Raw genomic sequence first — 22,685 nt, 5'->3', positions numbered from 1 at the left:
AATTGTAAGATAAGTCTCTCTGCTTTAGTTTGACATGAATAAGTCTCTCTGTTTTTCCTATAATTGTAAGATAACTTTTTAAACATTTCCTCATATAATGTGGTGTTGATAGAATGACTCTGTTTTTCTGCTGTTCGTCTCTATTTAAAATTTTGTTATATGTTTGGTTGTATGAACTATTGTTGCTATCATGAAATGTGGTGAATAACTTTTAAAATTTCCTTAGCAAAAGTTCCTCAAATATCAATTGAGCTACTGTACAAATCTTGGTGAAATGTGGTGAAATGTCATTTTGTATAATTGTCCTGTACTGAGAAGAGGGTCTATCTGCTATTTTTTGAATCCCGAGTATTGGAAGTGTATTGGATAGAAACAGCTCTGCATTCAAACTTTTTGTTGTTTCAAAAGGAGTTTCCAGGAATTAACGAATTAGTTGTTTTAAACTCTTTTATGGCTCAAAAATGTTTCATTTTCTATGCTGATTGAGTGCAGGGATTATTAGGTATATGCTGATTAACTATGATACACAGTTGTAAAGGTCATGATTGAACAAAAAATACAAGTATAGAACACATGTTAGTAGGTGGTTTATGTCACTTTATCCCTCAAGTCTTTTTCTTTTCTGTTGTAAATTTCAATGTTTCTAATTCAGGTGCAGTTGGTTTTTTCGCAGAAGAACCTCTCCTCTTATGAGGCTCGTGTGCTAGACCACCTTTAAATGTTTTCATCGAGAGATTTATCCATTGAAACTGTGTGGAACCATTTCTTTTCATGACAGTATCAATTGAGCTACTGTACAAATCTTGTTACTGTACAATTCTGGCAGGTCTATATCAACATAAATATGTAGCCATTAAATTGATTTGTTTTATGTTGCAGGTCAACTTTAAAGAGGAACACATAACAGTGGTAACGGTGATAAATTAATTTCTTATTACACTAACACAATGTATCAAAGTTAAGCTCTGAATGAAAATTTGGCTTCCAAATTTTATTGCTAAATTTTACTACAGATTCTTGAAGTCAAGGAAGCAGTTGAAGAAGCTACAGATTGCAGTTGAAGATCTCTAAGAACCATATTTTGTGTACAACTTTAACAGACTCATATTTCTTCCAAGCCACATTTAGGTTCATTTATGTGACATTTCAGGGATACACAAAATCTGCAACTCTAGAATAAGCTTGAATAGAAAACTTAATATTGTCTATTCTTCATCTCTTTATCACTTATATGTTTATTATTCTTCATATCTGCATCACTTCTCACTTATATGTATTTCCTTGCTTGTTAGTTATGCTTAATTGCTTTTTTTTTCTTACTTATTTTTGCTCTTAACTTCCTAAAAGTGTAGATGAAACCTCAAGGCAGCAACATTCAAATGAGTGCTTCAAGTATGGAACTTCCTCAAGTAAAATCAAGCAAAGAATTGCTAAGGAAAATGCAAATTTCATATGAAAAGATGACAAGCAATCAATGTAGAACTACTGCACCTAGAATTGCTGCTGAAACACAACTAAACTTGCCTACTTTTAAGTGCATGACCATGCAAATTTGATAGGAGGCTTAGCTCGAGAAATCAGAATGGAAACTCAAGAAAAAGGCAGCAAATGTAGCTGATAAATCAAAGGAAAAGCTACTACAAATTGAAAGAGCATTCACTCAAGTCACTAATCAAGTGCTAATCAACAACCCAAAAAAGGGAGTGTCACAAGAGGAAAATTCTAAGAAAAGGAGATTGCCTATGAAAGGAAGATGGTAGATGATAACTCAAGATCTAAGGAAGGACTAGTGATTGAAGATGTTGAATCAATGACAAGACAAGGTGCTGCTCCTAAGGATACAAAAACAAAATTGGGGTCAATGTCAATTGATCAATTTCTTAAAGAAAATGGAAGCACTGATGATGAAGACGAAAATATTCAAAATGGAAGTGAGGAGGCGGAACAATATGTTGGAGAAGGAAATACATACCAAGATGAAGATGGTGAATTGAATGAAAAAGAAGGTAAATATTTTATTATTAGCATTTGACAATTTGTTTTTCATATGTAATATTTAATTTTGTGAGTTGAATGTCAAAATAGGGACAAAGAAGAAAAGAACAAGAGGACCAACTCAATGCTTAGCAATACACGGAAGATCAATGCAAGATCGTCCAGAAGTTGTATTGGATGCAGATGGAGAACCTATTGGTCCGACTGACAAAATTGTAACTGACTTGAGTTATTTCCTTGGCACAATAGCGAGGAATTCAACCTTTTGTCCCTTGATTTACACAAGTTTCAAAGCTCTACTCAAAGATAAAGATAATAAGGCTCATATATGGACATATGTTCTGGTATGAAAACTAAACTTATATTGATTTGGCGACATAAATATTTCTTAAAATTCATCCATTTAATGTTTTTTTATGTAGGAAAAGTTCAATATTAGTGATAAAGGAGAGAAAGCCGTATTTACTCGTATAAATGATGCATGGAGACGCTACAAAAGTTTTATCAAGAAAAAACACTTTTCAAAGTACTCCACATTGAAGGATCGGCTAAAACATCGTCCTTTATTCCTTTCTGAAGCTCATTTCAAGCAATTGCTCAAATATTGGAACATTAGTACTATCCAGGTAAGTTTATTTGATGTCTTATTACGTTAAAGCTACGTGTTATAATCTACCTTGATTGTTATTTTTCTCTTATCTAATGTAGAGCATTAGCGAGAGAAATGCTGCAAATAGAGCTAAGCAAAAGTACATCCATCGCATGGGACCAACTAGTTTTGCTAGAATTCATGCTGAATTGGTAATATATTTCTACTTATGTCATCGTATGTTTTATATTAATGCAAAATATGCTAATTGACCTTTTGCTTATTGTAGCGTACCAAGAAAGAGGTAGGAGAAAAAGTTACTCAAGCTGAAATGTTTATTACAACTCGTCAACGTCGAGAAGGCCGAAAAGGAAAAGAATTGGATGAAGAAACACATAATGCTATTGTATGTTTACAATTCATTGTATAGATTCCTTTTTCTCAATATAAATAAATCTCCTTTATTCATTGTATAGATCTACATAATGATTTTTTATTTTTGTTTTATTAGATTAAGCTTCAAGGTTCCATTCAAAACTCAAGTGATTCTGCAGAACAAACATTTAAATCACTGTTTGGAAAAGAAAAGCCTGGGAGGGTACGTTGTTACGGAAAGACTATGACACCATCACAATTTAGGAAAAATGAAGAAATTGCTGCCATCAAGAAAGAACATGCAAACGCAATTAGTGGTATGGCAAAGGAAATACAAGATCTACGAGCAATTGTAAATTTTGTGGTAAGGCAACAAAATCCAGATTTAGATGAAGAGGACTTAAATAATATGATGGCACGCGTTTTAGGTAAAGAAAGTAGTGCAACAGGGCCATATTCATCTGCATCAACCCATGATCCGCAGGTAAAGAAAGTTTTTAATTGTACTTCCATCATTAATATCAATGTAAAATACCCAAAAGTTTAATACTAAATAGGATATGGTTAGGATGTTGCAATAACTACTTATTGATGCTTTAGACTCTTAGCAACTAAAATATTGGTATTTTGTGCTTATTAGGTGTTACATTAGATTAATACTATACTATAAACTCTCAAATCATGTTTGTTATTTAACATCTATGATACATTATGTAAGAGAAGAATCATGATGAGTATAATGTTACATTTTAGGTCTCTACTTCACTCATGAACATGCATTTGTTGGAACTTAGAAATGATTGAAAACATGTGATTCAATGCACATTTACATGTTAAATTTGACTTAATTAACTTGTTATAATGTATAATATGTTGGAAAAATGTGATAATATATTTTGTTGTTGTTTGTAGCTAGAAGACAATGAAGATCATGAAGACAATGAAGGCTATGAAGATTATGAAGACAATCTTATAGAATAATGATCTTTGTTATGTAGTTAAGAAACATTAGACATATTATATTTTAGCTTTCTAGCTAAAACTTTGAAAGGTTCATGCTTAATAATGACTTGAAGATAGTTATTTTAATAGTTTGCATTCTAACATTGAAATATATGTATGAATGACATTTAATATGCATTCAATTATGAATATTTTGTGTACGAATATTGTTTCAGGTATTGATTATTGTGGTGTCTAATTGTATAATATTGTGATTTGAAGAGGTACACTCTTTTCACATTGAACTTTTCTATAAAAACACATTCTAATAAATGTGGCTTAAACTCAAAGACAATATTTATAAGGGTGTTGTCTATTATAAGGATATTAAGCCACGGTTTTAACAATGTTGTCGTACTGAAAACCGTGGCCTAATGCCTACAGCAACGGCCACCTAGACTACGGCTAAGAAACTGTTGTCTAAACTTTAGCCCACGGTTTTTACGATTTAGGCCATAGTTTTGTGGTGTTGTCTAAAATACTTTTTGTTGTAGTGTGTTGCTCAACGCCTAAATATACAAACTGAATGGGACTGAGCGCTAGCACTGAGCGTCCAAAAATGCGAATATCATATATCATACAATATCATATATCTCAAATGTTATTTTTTCTTTATTTCAAAATATTCATATATCATATCATACTCAGATCTTTAGTTTATTGGACCTGTTAATATATACAATTATATTATAATTATATACTTATATATGGGCCAGGTACACTAACCAATGCTGTTAATAAAATATTCTTTTTGAAAAATGAACAATCAATGCTAACGTGATGTTAATAATTCATCTCTTTTTTCTTAATCAATAGTAACATTCTCTAGAAGCGATACCAGATTGAAAAAGTAAAAGCATTAACGAAAATCAAAGTTTAGCGTTGATGTTGAACACTAATTTGTCTTTTCATATATTAAATATCAAATTATTTTAGGGTTCATATTACCAAATTCTCAAAGGAAGCTATCAAAATACAGTGTCTTGTGTCTAGATTTATCAGATAATAATACTGTGAAAATATAAAAACGAAAGAAGGATTTCAAAATTAAAATGAAGGAAACAAGAAAGAAAGAAAGAAAAAAAGAAGGTGAAAGACACGCTTTGTTTCTATATTTGTAAAGGATATGCCCTCTAATGTATTTGATTATTTTTCTTCTAGTTGGCAACGCATAATATACATGAGTTGAAATTTTGACCGAACATATAGTGAGTAAATAAGTAATTAAGTAAATAGTAATAATAATTGTAATAATAACAATCATCATCATCCTCAAATTCGGGTTCTAATCCTCATAAGGCTAATAATTTCAAATAATTGGGCACTGATTTTTTTTATAACACTTTTCCTTTCGATGAATAGAATGTTTAACGACTCCCAATTGGCATGTTACAATCGAAGTGTCGGGTCTTTTTGCCAATGATTGTTCCTTAGCTCCCGTCACAAAGATATAAGTTTTTTTTTACTTTTAGGTCATCTTTTTATCTGTCTCCTTCACCATGACATCATAAAACAAGATAAGACCCCTCCATTTCCTCTATCTACATCGCTTTGAAGCATAGCCATTGTAGCATATGAAAATAAATAAAAGTGTGGCAAATAGTCATAGATTTCATAACCCGTAAAATAATAAATTCCCATAACATGAACATAGATGACGCGTACAAAGGAAAGAGAGAATTTGACGAGTTGGAGTGAGGTACACACCGAAAGAAGACAAGACACTACTATGCTACACATTTTACTACAGTGAGAGTGATGGAAGAAGAGGCCAAAGAGACTTTCAAGCTAGCTAACATAATTCACCACCTAACAAAAGAAGAACCCTAAACATCAAACTACACGTACTGTTGTTCTTGCGTTCAGATGAGACCCCATTTGACAAACTAAAATGGTTTCACTTTTAGGTTAATATTTTGGGACCTCATCTTCTTTTCCTTCTTTGGACTTGTTCATTGCATGGTTCATCACACGTTGCTAGCTGTCTCCGTCACAGCACCACTTTTTGTGACATGATTCGGCTCTGAGGGTGTCACTGTGCCCAACTTCACCACGTCAACAATATGGCCATTTAGTTCCTGTAACTTGGTTGGCTCCTCCAATGTCTTTGGCTTTGCGTTTCTATAAACCAAATACCAGCACCATCTGAATTATCCCAAACACAAATCCAAGCGTATTTGGGAGCTGCATCATTCAAATGCAAATCTTCTTTTAGTACGTCAAATCAATTTTTTTAAGGAATAAAATTTAAATTCCCTTGCATTTAAACATTTAAGCCTTTTCTAATTAAATATAATATATTACAGGGGCCCATCTTTCCGTTTGAATATTTTATTTCATGTGAACTCAACTCTATTGGAGTGAGCACACGTTTAATTAATTGCTCTAGTTAAATTGGCTTTTCACTAAATTATAGAGGCATAACAAAAAGTTAGGAGATCTAGCTGCAAATATATATATATTATATATATATATATATATATATATATATATATATATATATATATATATATGACAAAGTAGTGATAAAGGAAAAGCGTCGTTAAGATAGACAAAGATTTAATGGTCCAACGCTAACGTAGTAGTATTGAATTGTACTTACAGCGATGTAGTAGTCCTTGGAAGAAGGCCATAGAAGAACCACATGACAGCATTTACGGTCAAAAAGAAGGACAAACTGAAAGGCATGAATTCCACGCTCTTGGTCTTTATCACACGTTCTGCATGTATCAATTATGAGAATTTGATTTCTCTTTGAAAGCATATATATTAAGAAAAGGTGAAAAAAAATGTTGAAGATGAAGAAGTAATAGTTATGAAGTAAGTGAAATGTGTATTGAAAAATAAAAGAAGTAATATAGTAATAGACGAAAAGTGAAAAATCTTGGAAAAAGAAGCTCCATTAAAAGTTATGTGCATAATCATTCTCTTTATGATTTAATAATGGGCTTCTAAATCATTACCATAATGCAGAGAGGAGCAGCAAACACACTTATGTTGAAAACAAGGCAAATCCATCCAATCACAGAAAGACGTTTGGTTCCTGTCGTAAAGTAGAGGGTTGAAAGAAGCATGGCTCCGAACCCAAAAACATTCAACAAGAGAAGAAGCTTGATGGTCGAAAGCTGTAACATTTGACAGAAGGAAAACCAATTTATCATTTATTCTTGAGAAGAAGGAGAAGAAGGAACGGTATATAAAAGTTATTAGAAAGAATACCCTGGTTTTACTTGGAGCATAAATTAGGAAGATGAGAAGGTAAATTGACTCAATCACACATCCAAAGGAGTTAATGGTAATAAGAAGGAGGCTAGCATCCTTCTTGACCATTGCGTAATAAATCCAGAGCATGGAGCTAAACAGTGCAACAACATAAGGCAGTGATTGAAATCCTTCTGCAGGTTTTTTCTTGTAGATTTGGTAAAATGTTGGTCTGCAATCGAATATAATTTATATCTAGTTAGAAGAAAACCTCAACGTCCCATAATTTTGTAAAGTAGTAAAAATCACTTACAATGGAGCAAGGAACACCATGAAGGAGATGACGTTGCCTAATAGAACACAACAAAAATACAAATACAAGAAACACCCATTAGCCTGTGGTGAAGAAACATCTTAAAAATGCGATGAAATTAATCTGCATGGCACATGTAGTTCCGATTTTGTTCACTTCAAAAGCTTATATTAAAAATGAAAAATATTTGTGCACTTCAAATAGTGAAGAAGAGTAGATTGAAGAGAAGGGTAAAAGATGGTGAAACATATGAGGTTTTTGGTAATGGAGAAAAGAAATAAAGTGTACCTAGAAGGCCGAAAACAAAAGCCCAAGTTTCATGGTGAATGGCCATTTTGGTGTGGTGGGTGGAATCTAATATCTCTTCTCTATCACTCACTGAGTGGTGACGAAAAGGTGTAGATAGGATTGTGTGAAAGTGAGAAGCCTCAGTTGAGGTTATCTCTTTCTCTCTTTCGATTGCACGAGTCGTTAAGGGAAGAATGGGAAGGTATTTATAGTGGGAAAGAGAAGCTAGAGAAGTCGCATGCAATATGCAAGTGGCTAATTAAAGAGGAAGGTGCAGTAAGGTGTATTGTGTGGTAATATTATTGTAGCTTTAATTTAGTTATGAGTACTTTCCAGTTGTTCCACCACCCAACCACTGTTTACTTTAACCCAAATCAAATCTAAAACACCACTTCTCTTATTACCCTATAATCACCCATTTTGGTTTAAGTCTCTTCCTCATCCTCTTACCTCCACAATATTGGTGTGGGGTTCACACACAATCTTTATTCTTTATGACGTATCACCCACCATGTGGCTTTAAGCCTTACAACTCATTCCAGTTTCTGGGCAAACGGGGTGAACTTGCCACACAAAAATTATTAATTACTTTACCTAAAATCTACCATGCCTTTCTATTTTAATCCCTATCCGTATCTCACTACCACATTTACAAATCACAAATACATCTGACTAGCATATTTTTTTTTGGCAAAAGTCTACACATATATACAAATAAGGATAACAAATAAATCTGTTTATAATGTACCAATTCATTCATAGTTTTGACAAGTAATTTTCACATTGACGACATACGAACAAGCATAATATCCAATACTTTTAATTGGGATGGAAACAAGAATGAGTATATATATATATATATATATATATATATATATATATATAATCTAGTATTTGGTTTTATAATCCTTTTTATTCTTTTGCAACATATTTTTTTCTCTTATCTTATAATTGTGTGGTTCGTTCTATATCTATGAAATCCATTTAAATCTCCAATATATATTCTCTCTTGTAACAATCTTTAGTGTGGTTATGTTCAAATAGTTGTACTATCACATTAATACAAAAAAGACCTTTTTACGTTTGTCATTTTCAGTTTTTTGACGTTTACCTGCACCCTAACATCGTATCGGGTGACATTAAAATTGACGTCTGACTTTTAATACCCGACGTCCCTTGTTGGTTCAACCAGATTGTGCCACATCACCATCTTCTTCTCCCAACTCAGAAACCCTAGACGAACCAAAATACCATGGCAACACCTTTGAGTTATCGTTCCTGCACCATTGACGAAGGAGTTGTCGCGCATCAACCACCTACAATCTGCCACTGGAATCAAACCCTCAACATGTGAAAACATAGCAACCACTACATCACACCAAAACAACAGATCATGCACTACAAGAAAATATCTTATTAGTAACCAATTTTAGTAACTAAAAGTTGTTAGTCACTATAGTGACCAATTTAGATACCAATTTACAAATTAAATTTATTGGTTACTAAAATAGTCACTAATATATATAAAAAATTATAATTGGTCACTAAATTTGTCACTAATTAATTAGAGATATTTAGTAACTAAGTTATTTTGGTAGCCAAAACTTAGGTAGCTAATTTTTAGTGACTAGTTTTCTTTGGTAGCCAAAACTTATGGTAGCTAATTTTAAAAATCAATTAGTGACCAATTATATTTTTTTTATTCATAATAGTAACTATTTTAGTAACCAATGATTTTTTTACTTTGTAAACTTGTATCTAAATTAGTAATTCTAGTAACTAATAATTTTGGTCACTAAAAGTGGTTACTAATAAAGCATTTTCTTGTAGTGATGCAAAATCACGTCGTCGCCAACCATCCACAGTGTAGTACATCTAGAACACACCTGCATAGCACCCAACGTGAGGCCAAAAACCTACAAGAACACATCACCGTGAAACGTAGATGGGACTGCATCTCCATCACAAGCGCTGCTTCGCATGCCGCCACCTCAAACGTCACTGCAACACAGAAAGGGATAATCAATCCATCAAAAATCAAATAAAACTCATGAGAGTTCAACCGCAAACGCATATTTAAGTTTCATGGGAAAATCTAACCTTCGTTCATCCTCCTAATCGTCGTTAATAAAAGCCTTGATTCGCCTAAAAATGAGAGCGCGTAGGAAAAATGTGGTTGGTGCAGTCCCTATACAACATTTTATTACGATTGACATCGGGGCAACCAGAAACTAACGTCCTTTGACGTCAGGGGAAGCATAATTCAGCATTTTTTACGTCACGGTAAACGAGTCTAACATTTTTTGACGTTGGGGTGAGAGAAACTGACGTCCCTTGACATCAGGTAAGTATAAAGCCGTCGTCAAATTCAATAAAGACGTCCATTCCTTAAGGGGCCGTCGTGAATCTTCTCATTTTAATTACAAAAATGCCACCGATCATTTTTTATGTTTGTCTTTCAATTAACTAACGTTAAAACGATGACGTTATAAGCTCTTTTTTTAGTGTCAATTACACTGAATCAATAGTTTTGATGTCTCACATTTAAAATATTTCTACTCCTTTTAACATTTTTATTTATTATTTCTATTTTTCACAAGAGAATGTTTGATTCTCAATTGAAGTGTTCAATGGCATAAACTCTTCATTAACTGGGTAGGTCTAAAAAATCATCTATTTTCTTTTATCCTTAATTTTTGTTTCATTAAAGAACTTTTGTTTTGTTAAATTAATTTTCATTATCTATCAATAATTCGACTACATTGATATCTAAAAGGCTTTTTTGATCTCCAAGTTACTTTCCATATCATATTTTTAATTATACATTTGTTTTTTATGTGCAATTTCACTCAATGATGTTTGAAATTGTTTTTAAGACACACATTAGATCAATTTTTACATAATTATTTTTTTCTAACTCATTATCATAAGTCTAATTTTTTATCGCAATTGTATAAAAGCATTTCATTTACTATAATATAATAAATTAATGTCATTGTCATAAATTTTGTTTGTTATCATCCAACATAAATTGAAGTACAAAAGATGAAAGATCTATGCTAAATTCTAATTATTATTAATTTAAATTTTGCACTTATTGTGAGATTATTCAGGTGGTGAATTATAACTTTTATTAATATATAAAAAAGATATTTCATTAGAATTTGGAAAAAGGAACTAAAGATACATTTAACATATTTTTTTATGTCTAAACTATGTTTTTAGATCTCCTAGTTACTTTCCTTACCATATCTTTACTTATAATTTTTTTTTCTATGTGCAATTTTATTCAATTATGTATGAAATTGTTTTTAAGACACATATTCAATTATTTTTATATAATTATTTTTAATTTTAACTCATTATCATAAATATAATTTTATTATCGTAATTGTATTAAAGGATTTCATTTAGTATAATATAATAAACTAATGTCATCATGAATCTTGTTTATTATCATAACAATATAGATTGAAGTACAAGATTAAAAACTATGTTAAATTTCAATTAGAGTATAATTTAATATCATTTTCATGTGGTGAATTATAATCTATTAGTGTATAGAGAAAGATATTTTATTAGAATTTAGAGAAAGAAATTGAAGATATATTTAACATATTTTAAACTTTTATTTATTTTATTTTAAATATATTTTTAATTTTATTTTATTAACATTTACAAAATTAATAAATATTTTGGTTATAAAATTTTAATTAGTACTTTGATTTTTAATGTATATAATTATAATATTTTTATAAATATTTAATATTAAAAATGCATACTTAAAATACTAAATATTTGATAATATTATTGTTACAATATTTATAACGGTTACAATTAGTATATTTGTTAGGATTATTTCTTACGCGAGCAATATAAATGAAAGCCAAAAGTTTTAGAACCTTTTAGACAATGACTTTTAGTGGTAATTCATACTGTAAATTTACGCAGTATAAACGTCTGATCTATCATGGGAGAATATTCACGACTTTTAGTGGTAATTTATAATGGCATTTGTTATGACCAGGAATAGTAAATTTTAATTACCTCTTCGCTTTATTTTCCGCTACCACACTCTTTTCAAAATCAAACTAAACTCATCAGTCGTGTTAATTTTACTAGCAAAATTAATACATTAAGTAGAATAAATGAATTGTCTGAGTCCATATACACAGCAATAAAAAAAAAAATATATATATATATATATATATATAATATTATTCTGTATTTAGTTACTCTCCTATTTATTTATGTTAACAAGTTGTGTTTTCAATATTATTGATCGTATCATCTATTATTACTCATATAAAATACTCTATCAACACTTTTTTATAATTTTTCAAAAAATATAGAAGATAAAACAAACCAATATATATATAGTTTAGTGATCATTTAATTATTATTATCATTTCTCTTTATTCTAAATTTGAAATTAATAATTATTAATGATCATTTATTTGTAATTTAGAGTTAAGTGTTTTATGACATATTCCGTTTGAAGTTGTACGTGTATAATCAATAACCTATAAATTTGTGTTTTAGTTTCGACTTTTAATATTACAAAATTATTATTATTATTATTATTATTATTATTATTATTATTATTAATAGTGGGAACTCATGTGTCGTCATACCTTTGTATTTGCAATTTTTTAAATATTTGTATTATAACACAAACATACAAATACGCACATGCACCCATCCACATTTACACATACACATCCATACCTATTTTAATACAAATGACTTTGATGCATGTAGGTTTTATGAAGATATTGCAAAGTGACACGATGATTTTATGATCAATTGATGAAAACTTGACTAAGTAATGAAGACTTGAAGAAGATGGTGTGTTGATCAAGCTTAATGTGTGCTTAATATGACTATCACATGAAGATTTTGAAGCTTGAAGATTGAAGCTTAACATGAAGATAATTTGACATAGTATATGTGTCTTGTGTATGGTTGCAATTTTTAGTCTATTAAAAGGGGTATTTTAACAAGTTGAATGGCTAGCTGCTATAGTTCTTTTATTAACACTTTCAATAAACTGAATTATCATTCAATCAACTGATTTCACTTAAGACAAGTGAAATTAATAGATTGAAAAGATAAATCAACTTATTGAATATGTTAACGGACAAACTATAAAGTTTGATTTTTCAGAGAGACCAACAACAATTGTGATTTTGAGCGCAAAATCAATGTGAATACTTTGGAAAATTCACTCTCTTTGAACTATACAATATGTAGTTGTTTGTGAGGTGTTATTTGCAATCTTGGAACGTTTTTCTTGGTAAGAGACTTGGAGAAATATGTTTGGTTGGCTAGGGAGAGTCATCACCATGGTTTGGTCTTTCTAAGTTTGTAGGTGTTGTCTGATGTGATTCCCGATCTACAAGAGGGAGTTTCAGGAAATATGGTTTAATCAATCTCTTTATGGTATTATGGTGAATTGATATAATTTGAAGTTGCAATTGTGTTTGTTCTATTGATCGGTAACAATCTTGATTGGTTGTGCAAGTTGTTTCTAAGTTTATTATCAATTGCGTTTTTCTACTTAATCTGTTGAATTTTACTAGCCTACCTGCCTGACTGTATGTTTAGTGAAATCAATTTGTTAACTATGTTTTCAATCAATTGAAAATGTGTGTTCCAGTAACGAGTGTATGCTTATTTGTTGGTCAATCTTATCTAAAGTAAAGGCTTTCTATAAATTCAAATTGAACCTATTAATCAGTTATAGCCAATTCAACCCCTTCCCCTAAATGGCTAAACAAGTCCTTTAAATCATACAACCCACACCCTTACTATCAATTTACAAATATTAATAACTTATTGTTGGGTATCCATGTGTGAGTCTAAGTCCTACATTGAATAAAAATGAGAAGTTGAGCACCATATAAGCATGAAGACCTATAAATACATTGCCTTGAGATTTGGGTTAGAGGTGGTGTAAATCTTTTATGTGTGGGTTGGGCTCATATCTCATTGGTTTTGTATCTCCCTAGTAATCCTCTCTCTAAAGACCCACCAGGCGTATCAGAGTCAGGTTTTGTCTTGGTGATTGACTCAGACATGTTCTTGTATCAAAATTCTTCCTAACGGAGGGTCAGGCGAGCGTGTCTCGTTATGTGAACGACGACACAAGTAAGGGGTATTCATGATTTATGAAATGTAAAAACTCGAGGGGGAAGTACCAATGTGAAGGGACTCACACTTGAGGAGGAGATTTTGGGTATCCAAGTGTGAGTCTAAGTCCCACATTGAGTAAAAGTAAGAGAGTTAAGCATCATATAAGGATGAAGACCCATAAATTCATTGCCTTAAGGTTTGGGTTAGAGGTGGTGTCAATCCCTTATGTGTGGGTTGGGCTCATGTCTCATTGATGTTGTATCTTCCTAGTGATCCTATCTCGAAAGCCCTATGCGTGGACTCGGGCAAAATTTATAACTATTAGTCAAGGCACAACTCTTTTCAATTATGAGCATAACAACCCAAGCACCACAATTTGATTATGACTAGGCCTATTTGGCCTCTGCCACAGAACAATTGAAACCACCTGCAATACTTTTGTTATAATACAAATGTTTAAAAAATGCGGACATTTATTGATGATGTAAATCTATGATACTTTGAGTTCATACTTTCTTTTTAACAAACACACACACACATGCACACACATGTACGCAAATACGAATGCGACAACACAAACTCACATTCATACATGCACGCATCCACTTATCCACACACACACATGCATCCATATGCACCCACATAGATATCCAACCACATACGAACGCACGCACCCGCACGCATCCATACCCACACTATAAATTTACATATATTAATAGCATGTGTTATAATATAAATATTTAAAAAATGCAAACATAGATGCGACAAAACCTATCTTTCCACTAGTGTGTTATAATATATTTTATAGAACATAATATGATGGAAGGATAAGTATGATGAAAATTATTTGATAATTGACATAATCATGTTTTTATTTTTGTTCATTTTTATTTTATTTTATTTTATTATTATGTTTTTGATATTTCAGGTTTTATGTAATAAATTTGAAAAAGATAAATATTTGATTTATATTTTGCAAATAAGTGAAAATCTAAGAGATTTAAAAGGATTATAAACAAAATTAGTTATCTACCAAGTTGGTTACTTCGATTATAAATCATCAAAGATATGGAGTATTAGATGATTAAAAAGATATATATCCAGGATATTTCAATACAAGATCAAGTAAAAAGTTACAAGCCTAATCCAATTCGAGTCACTTGCCCAACAAAGGTTCACTTGCCCAGCAAATCATGCACTACTCGCCTAGCGAGCTGAGAGTTGTGGGGAATCTTTGAATTGAGAGTTTGGCAGAGGTCAAAACACACTTTTAGGGAGAAAAACACTTCACCTAAAACCCTTGATGGTAGAAGCAAATTTTGAAGGTTGGAGGCATTCAAATTCATTATTATTCTAGTATTTAGTATGTCTAGGAGTAACTAACTCCCTCACTCACGAGGGTTGAGTGTAATGTATTTTAACTCCTTTTGAATTTCTATTGTTCGATATATCTCTTTTCCATCACTCGTGTATTCTATTCTTGCTTTAACTGCATATTCTAGATTGATTGTATATGTGGGGAGTACCTGCTGGTTGAAAAATAGTTTGGGAAACCTGATATGGATATAACAACTAATAACTTTCACATGCTAGACATAGTTATGGAACATTTAGTCATTCATAACATTAGAATCTTGACCATTAATGCAAACTTATAATAAAAATGGTTAGACATAGAGTTTTTATTATTCAGGTTTAGACTTGTCGGTAATATATTTTTGTTCATTATAAAAGGTTAGAATGTTAGAGTTAGAATTAGAAGTATATTATTTGATGATTTTGCTTTGATTTGAATCATAAAACACAATCCTAGTGAATTGTGAATTTTCACAATCCTAGAATTAGAAAGTTTTATTCATATATTTTCTTAAATCAAATTAATTATTTTCATTTGTGAATTTTACTGCCTTCTTAGTTTTAAAGTTATTTTATTTTCATTCATCATTATTGAAACCATAAAATATCTATAGCAAATTAATTAATGTAAGTAAAAATAAATAAATGGTTTTAATTATTATATTTTAAGAGAGAAGAATGTACAATAAATTTAATGCCAGGAGATAGTATACAAATTTGTGTGTTTATGCATCTTTTCAATAAACAACAAATATTTGACAAAAAAAGTCACATAATAAATCATGTATTCAAATATAACGAAACTTGATAATATGAATATCATATTCAAGTGAGAGTAAAAGGATGAATATGATACTTTGATTTATGTCACGTATTCGTGTCCGATACTTCAGGATACTTTACTGATACTTATCAATGAAGTATCTAATCTATGAAGTAGTATTGCGTTTCCGATGAAAATAATTTATATTTTTTTATGATGATAACTTTGATACATACGATTTTAATTTGGATTCACACATATAACAATCATACATTTATCATGTATATATCATGTATCATATCTATCACAACCAACATCCTAACACGACGGTGAACAAAAAAAATTATAAAAAAATAGAGTTTGGAGTCGCCCCATCTTATTATGGAAAACTATGGACAACCATAAGATAAGAACAAGCTCTATGAAAATAGATTTTCGATCCGGGAGTCGGTTATGCGTAAGAAAGGTGTTAACACCCTACAACAGTCATCCTAAAATCGATATCTTTAATTAAACATACAAATAGATATGATTTTTTTTTAAATGTTTATTTTCCCTAAAAGTAATAAAAAAATGGTTAAATAGATTTTTGGTTGCTTAACTTTCAATGAAAATTGGAATTAGTCCGTCTTTGAAACTTTGGCCTAATTTAGTCTCCCAACTTTAGAAATGTTTGTATTTAGTCCTTTTAGCCAAATTTGTTATGTTATTTGATGTTGCAAACATGTTTCTCGGCTAACATTGAAGTGAAAGTGTGTCAAATGGTATAAAAAACTCAAATGTCAATCAACTTTACATCACACAGATGACCAAACATATTTAACAAGCTTACGAAGCTTATTTAAGAACCCACGTAGCAAACTTCCTCTCCCAAACGTGTTAAAGTGGAAAAAATGGATGATGGAATAATATTATCAATGATGATCGGAAAAGAGAGAGAATTGTCCAGAATGTCCCCCATCCCCTTCAACTTAATGTGTTTCTATACATAATACTATAATTCTAATGGAACCTCACAATAAAGTAAGTCTTGATTACAAAGAAATCTAAAAGGCAAGAATTGGTTCTGATAATATCACACTATGAGAATCAAATTATAACAAAATCAAAACACAATATCAATCATCATCAGTAATATTGATTATAATCATTAGAAGATATATTTAACTATCATAATAATATCATTATTTTCTCCATCTCGAACAAAGGTGGTAGAAATCAAAGAATGGGGTAAGAATAGAAAAAATGTGGTAGAAAAGCGAATGGTGGTGTGAGTGGATAAAGAATAGGCTAAAAATAAAAATCAAGATGTAAAAGGAAAACACAAATAGAAGATTGGAAATGTCAAAAAAATGATTAGGCCTAATTAAACAGAAACTTTTCTTTTTTTTCTTTTTCTTTTATTATTATTATTATTATTATTTATTTATTAATTACTGTTTTAATTTTTTATGTTATTTTTTATTTGTTATTATTTCAATTTATTTTATTTTTCCTAAAGAGATTTTTATTAAGTTGAACGAGATTGAATGTTGACAGTATCATAATAAATGTATCGAAAGTATGATATACGTGTCGTATCCGATACACGTATCATATCCGATATACATATCGTATCCGTCCATCATAGTATAAATTCCATATTCGATTGATAGATATCAAAAGAATGAAAACATTAAAGTAAAATAAAATAGAGATAATAGTCATTGTAGAATGAATTGTTAACAAACATAAAAAAATATATATAATAAAAATAAACATATAGAACTTATAATACATAAACCACTATTCCACTTTTGTGATTAAGTAGAAATAAAATAACTTTTAAACAATATAATTACACTTTTTACACTATTATAAAACTTATTAAACCTAAACATTGAATGTTATAAAAAAAAATAAAAGGATTAACTTTCTCTTTCTCTTGTATTGAATAAATAAACTCATAATTTATTGAATACTTCGTTTTTTTTTCATTTGTATCTGTCTTATATTTAAAGTGAAAAGATAATATAAAAATACTTTTTTATTATAATAAATTCATTTAATAAATTATTTTAGATGATTTTTAGTTTATGTATGTTTTTTTGTTTGCATTGTATTATGATTCCAAAAAAAAAATATAAATTATATAAATTATTTTAATTTTATAAGTAAAATATATTAAATTATTAAAAATAAAAGCTACTGATATTTAACATTATAAAATGATTTCTACTGGCGGCCTAACAAAAATGTTCACACTTCTCATCTTTTGTCGCTATAGGGTATACCGACACAGGCTGGGGGACTGATGTACTACACCTAGGCGGCCTAACATTACTATAACCGTAAAATCCGCCTACATAACCCCAAAGATGCAAATAATTACTAGATAAAGTCAAACGGACAAGAGTAAGCGGCCTAAACCGCTTACTTCAGAAAATGAAACGAGAACTTGACAGATTCGAAACATTACTAGCAAGCCCCTAAGGCCCACAATGATCGAGCTAAGGGGCCTAGGCGAGGCCCAGGCCCACCTGCGGCCCAAACAAGGGCCCAACCCATGACGTGGCCAAACATAATTAATAAACTATAAATACGCATGGACCCCAACAATTAAAGGTACGCATTCATTAATCCCTTATCACGAGATTTGACTTTTTGAGAATTATTTGCTGTTGACTTGCGTCGGAGTCTTATCCGCAGGTAACCCCTTCTTGTGTCCAAACCAGTCCAAGCCGAGACACCAGCAGATAACATATGCAAGCCGAAGGAAGCCTACTAGGAAGATTGCGAATTAAGCGTAAAGTGATATTTGTGTCTGACATCTCTTATTTGTTCTCCCGCATGGACATGATTCAATAATTATATTTTAGCTTTACTATTTAACTATTTATTTCAGCTTTTATTTGTAATTAAAATTTATAAAAAATTCAAAATAAAAGTTATTTGATTAACAATAATTATATTATAAGAATAAAATAGAAATATAAAATTATACAATCTCTTTACATTTATTATTATTATTATTATATTATTATTATACAAATAAAAGTGCCATAATTGTTAAATCCTGAATTAGTATTAAATCTATCTGAACCGACTCTTCCATTTGAGAAAAAAATATTATGACCAAGTGACAACTACACCGTGTAATAGAAAGAAAGAATATGGATATAAATTTTTATGTTTTAAAACTTGTTTCTTCAACTATTAATCTAAAACTAGTGTTTTAACGTAGTTGAAAGAGTAATTCTATTTTAAAAACATTGGTCATGAGCAGAAAATATTTGCTGACAATTACTAGAAAAAGTTAAATCTGTATTTATTTTAAACTATTGATATTATTAACAATGCATTGGTGGTGTAGTGAAAACTGAGGACTAACCATTGCTGTTTTAGTATAAACTGAAATGCCATAACGGTATTGGAAACATTGTCTTGAGTCTTATGTAAGCAATAAAGAAAGGAAAAATATTATTTTAGATAAGAAAAGAAATATTCCATTGTAAAGATAGAATCTCCAAGAAGTGACTCTGCACATACAATTTAACAACACAGGTTCTGCTCAGTGATGATGCTACAAAACATGACATTGATCCACCTTCTTAGGAAAGCAGCATCATCACCTGGAATCTGGTGTTCAATTTGCTTGAAACCGTAGTTTTCAGCTAGTTGTTTTCTGTACTAAGCACTTTCAGCTACTTGTATTGGAATTGTTACAGCATGTATGACAGTAACTTTATAGCAAAATGTCTTTAACACCTTAACCTTTTTCGTATAAGCCCATCACTACTTAGATTAAATATGTCTGTGACAGTATGAAAAATAATTAATTATTTAAAATGTATCCATTACTGATATCATTCATGTTCAGGCCTACTGATAATGTTATTTAAAAACTACTACTTCTTTACCCATTTATCACCCCATGCTAAATTTCTAAGTTTTTTTAATATGACAAACGCTGCTTTAGTGTGAATCTATTATATTCAATCCGTTCATTGAAAAAAATATCAAGAAAAAGAAATGTGCCATGCATATTTTGGAAATTAATAAAGAATCATTTTCACCGTACATAAACATGTTATCAGCATATTCTCAGTAGAAACTTAATGTAAGACCCCTTACACAGACTTCTAGAAATTTTTGAATTATATATTTTATAGCTTTATATTGTGCTATTCTCTTATTATTTTTATGTTTCTTTTTCTGCGTTTCTTGGACATGCACATAGCTCGAGCTTTATAGCACGACGTTGCCCTTTTCTTTTCAACAGTCGACGGTGAAGGTAGGGAATCAAATTAAATTCAAGGAATCCAGGTATAAAAAACAGTATATGTTGGTGGATATGTTGCCAAAAAAGTATTCTAATTAATATTCACCTCACAATATGAGTAATAAAGTTCAGTTTATAAAAATTACTTATTTCGTTAACTTATTACTTTAAGTACAGATCATTCATGTCCTCCTTTATACACAAAATTTTAAGAATAATCAATGCTTAATCAATTTACACAACATTAATTCATAAATTTAATAAATTATGCCTTAGATGAGTTTATAACAATTTTAGACAAAATTAAGCAGAGGATGAATTTTGTTTTTGAGGAAAACAATATATTATACTTAATATATTAATTTTGCTAATAAAATTAACACCACTGATGAGTTTAGTTTGCAGAGGATGAATTTTTTATTTGAGGGAACAAATAAAACTATCTTCTATTAATTAATTTTAAGTGCATCCTTTTGACAAAAAAAAGAAACTAAGATTTTCAGTGAAGTAACAGTAATACCGAGCATTAAAGTTAAAAAAAAAATGAAATTAAAAAATGAAACTAGATAGCTTGCTTTGCTTTGATTGAAATAATTATCACTAAAAGTGAAATTTGGTGTGTTGTTACTCTTAAGGGCTAAGTGTATATGGCTATTATGCCTCCCTATAGTGTCACAATATTTTATTAATTTAATTTGTTTAGTCAATAATTCAAGTTCACTTTGAACTCTTGTTGGTCGCCTTTCATCCACAGTATTTCATGGCAAATGATTTGCATTGCTCTTAATAATAGGTCGTTATTCCTCAAATTATTTGAGAAACTTTTAACTGGATTCCTGAACCTTTAAATCATGTTTAACTAAGTCCCTAGCTAGACTTTTGATAGGACTCTATAAAAGTATAAGTACATAGGTTTAAAAAAAAATGCAAATAGTCTAAATTAAGAGCATACATGTTTATAAAAAAATTTAAATAGTAAAGTTCTAAATTATTTGAAAATTTTCCAAAATCAATTCTTTCTTCAAAATAAAACTCTAATAATAAAAAAGTAATAAATTAAAAATTAAAAATTTTATGTTATTCCTAATCCATTCTAGTATGACAGGTGAGAAATAAACTTTGTTCTTGTGAAATATTGAACTTGTTTTTACTTTAACTGATAATTTTCACATGGACCAGCTATATGGTAAAATTTCTTTTTGTTTATTTCCCTACACACTTTTTCCTTTTTTTCAATTGTTTACTCATATCTCCAATATACTTTCACTTATAACACAACTTTTATTACATATTATTTTATTATTTTCATTGTGTGTGATTCTATTTAAGTGATGTATTCTCATTATTCATCGAATCAAATAAATTATATAGGTATTTGACTATTTCTACTCCTTTTCCAATATTTTATTTTTAACATAAAAATATTTAACTCTCAATTTTAAGTATTCAATTGCATAAATCTTTAATTGTTTGGATAACACAAAAAACTTATGTTATCAATTTTTTTTTCATTTTTTTTTGTTTAAAGATAAAATATGCATGTCTAAATTTGAATAATTATTAGTTTAATATTTTTTTACGTGATTTCATTCAAGTGGTGCATTATTATCTTTATTATTATAAAAGAAAATCTCATTAAAATTTAGAGAAAGAAATAAAAAGATGTTTGAAACATTTTTTAAACATAATTTACTTGTTTCCTTTTTGTAATTCTTTTAAAATAAATTTTAACTTCATCATTTTTTATATATTTTATTTGTCCTTCTTCTTTTACCAATTAGATATATGGATGATAATGATTATCAAAGCTTACCTCAAAAATAAAGATGAGATAATACGATCCATATCCGCAATTCCCTCACCCCATTTCTATTGCTACTACTATTGCAGTAAAAAGTGACTGCAAAATGAATTACTGACTTTGTAGAAAAAATAGCATTTAAAAGTGAGTTAATTACATATTTATTTTCGTTAATAGTTTAATTTTTTAATACAAATAAAAGTAACAAAATATATATATATATATAGTTAAATTTATCTTAGAAAATAATTTTACTATCTCGATAAGTCACCACAAATGTAAATATTGATTTAATTTATTTGACATCCAATTAAAAGCAAAAAATTAAATTTAAATTAAAAAAACAATAGTCTTATGTTAAAAATCATACATTAATTAGAGATATAATCGAATCATAATATATGAGAGGGATACAAATCACATTTCACAAATGGTATTAAATAGAGAGAAAATAATTTGATATCAAAGTCTATCTTAATCAATTTATTTAAAGTATTATGTTATTTAATATCTAATCTCATGATTGAGATATATATTTATTATATCAATAATCCACATAAAACTAAAATTGAGTCATATTGAAGATAAAACACTACAAAAAAAATT

The 22,685-nt window shown here is 29.8% G+C and overlaps 1 protein-coding gene and 1 pseudogene across 1 annotated transcript; one reads left to right on the top strand and one right to left on the bottom strand.

Annotated features, from left to right (window-relative positions):
- The first annotated feature begins 1,785 nt into the window (after positions 1-1,785).
- LOC114196152 lies at positions 1,786-4,000 on the top strand. The gene is made up of 7 exons (XM_028086703.1): positions 1,786-2,006; positions 2,086-2,339; positions 2,418-2,621; positions 2,704-2,796; positions 2,874-2,990; positions 3,096-3,443; positions 3,872-4,000. The coding sequence occupies exons 1-7, from the start codon at positions 1,811-1,813 to the stop codon at positions 3,938-3,940; spliced, it is 1,281 nt and encodes a 426-aa protein (XP_027942504.1). The 5' UTR covers positions 1,786-1,810; the 3' UTR covers positions 3,941-4,000.
- Positions 4,001-5,552: 1,552 nt separating this feature from the next.
- On the bottom strand, positions 5,553-8,037 carry LOC114196217 (annotated as a pseudogene).
- Positions 8,038-22,685: the final 14,648 nt, after the last annotated feature.

This window comes from Vigna unguiculata, chromosome 9 (assembly GCF_004118075.2).
Source record: "Vigna unguiculata cultivar IT97K-499-35 chromosome 9, ASM411807v1, whole genome shotgun sequence".
Lineage (NCBI taxonomy): Eukaryota > Viridiplantae > Streptophyta > Magnoliopsida > Fabales > Fabaceae > Vigna > Vigna unguiculata.
Note: the sequence above shows the minus strand (reverse complement) of the source record. Positions and strands in the feature narration are given on the sequence as shown.

Bases quoted from the DNA above. Each gene is read 5' to 3' on its own strand.
- LOC114196152 (XM_028086703.1), top strand. From the start codon at position 1,811: ATGACAAGACAAGGTGCTGCTCCTAAGGATACAAAAACAAAATTGGGG. The intron at 2,622-2,703 runs GTAAGTTTATTT...TATCTAATGTAG, and splicing joins GGAACATTAGTACTATCCAG to AGCATTAGCGAGAGAAATGC. The intron at 2,797-2,873 runs GTAATATATTTC...TGCTTATTGTAG, and splicing joins CTAGAATTCATGCTGAATTG to CGTACCAAGAAAGAGGTAGG.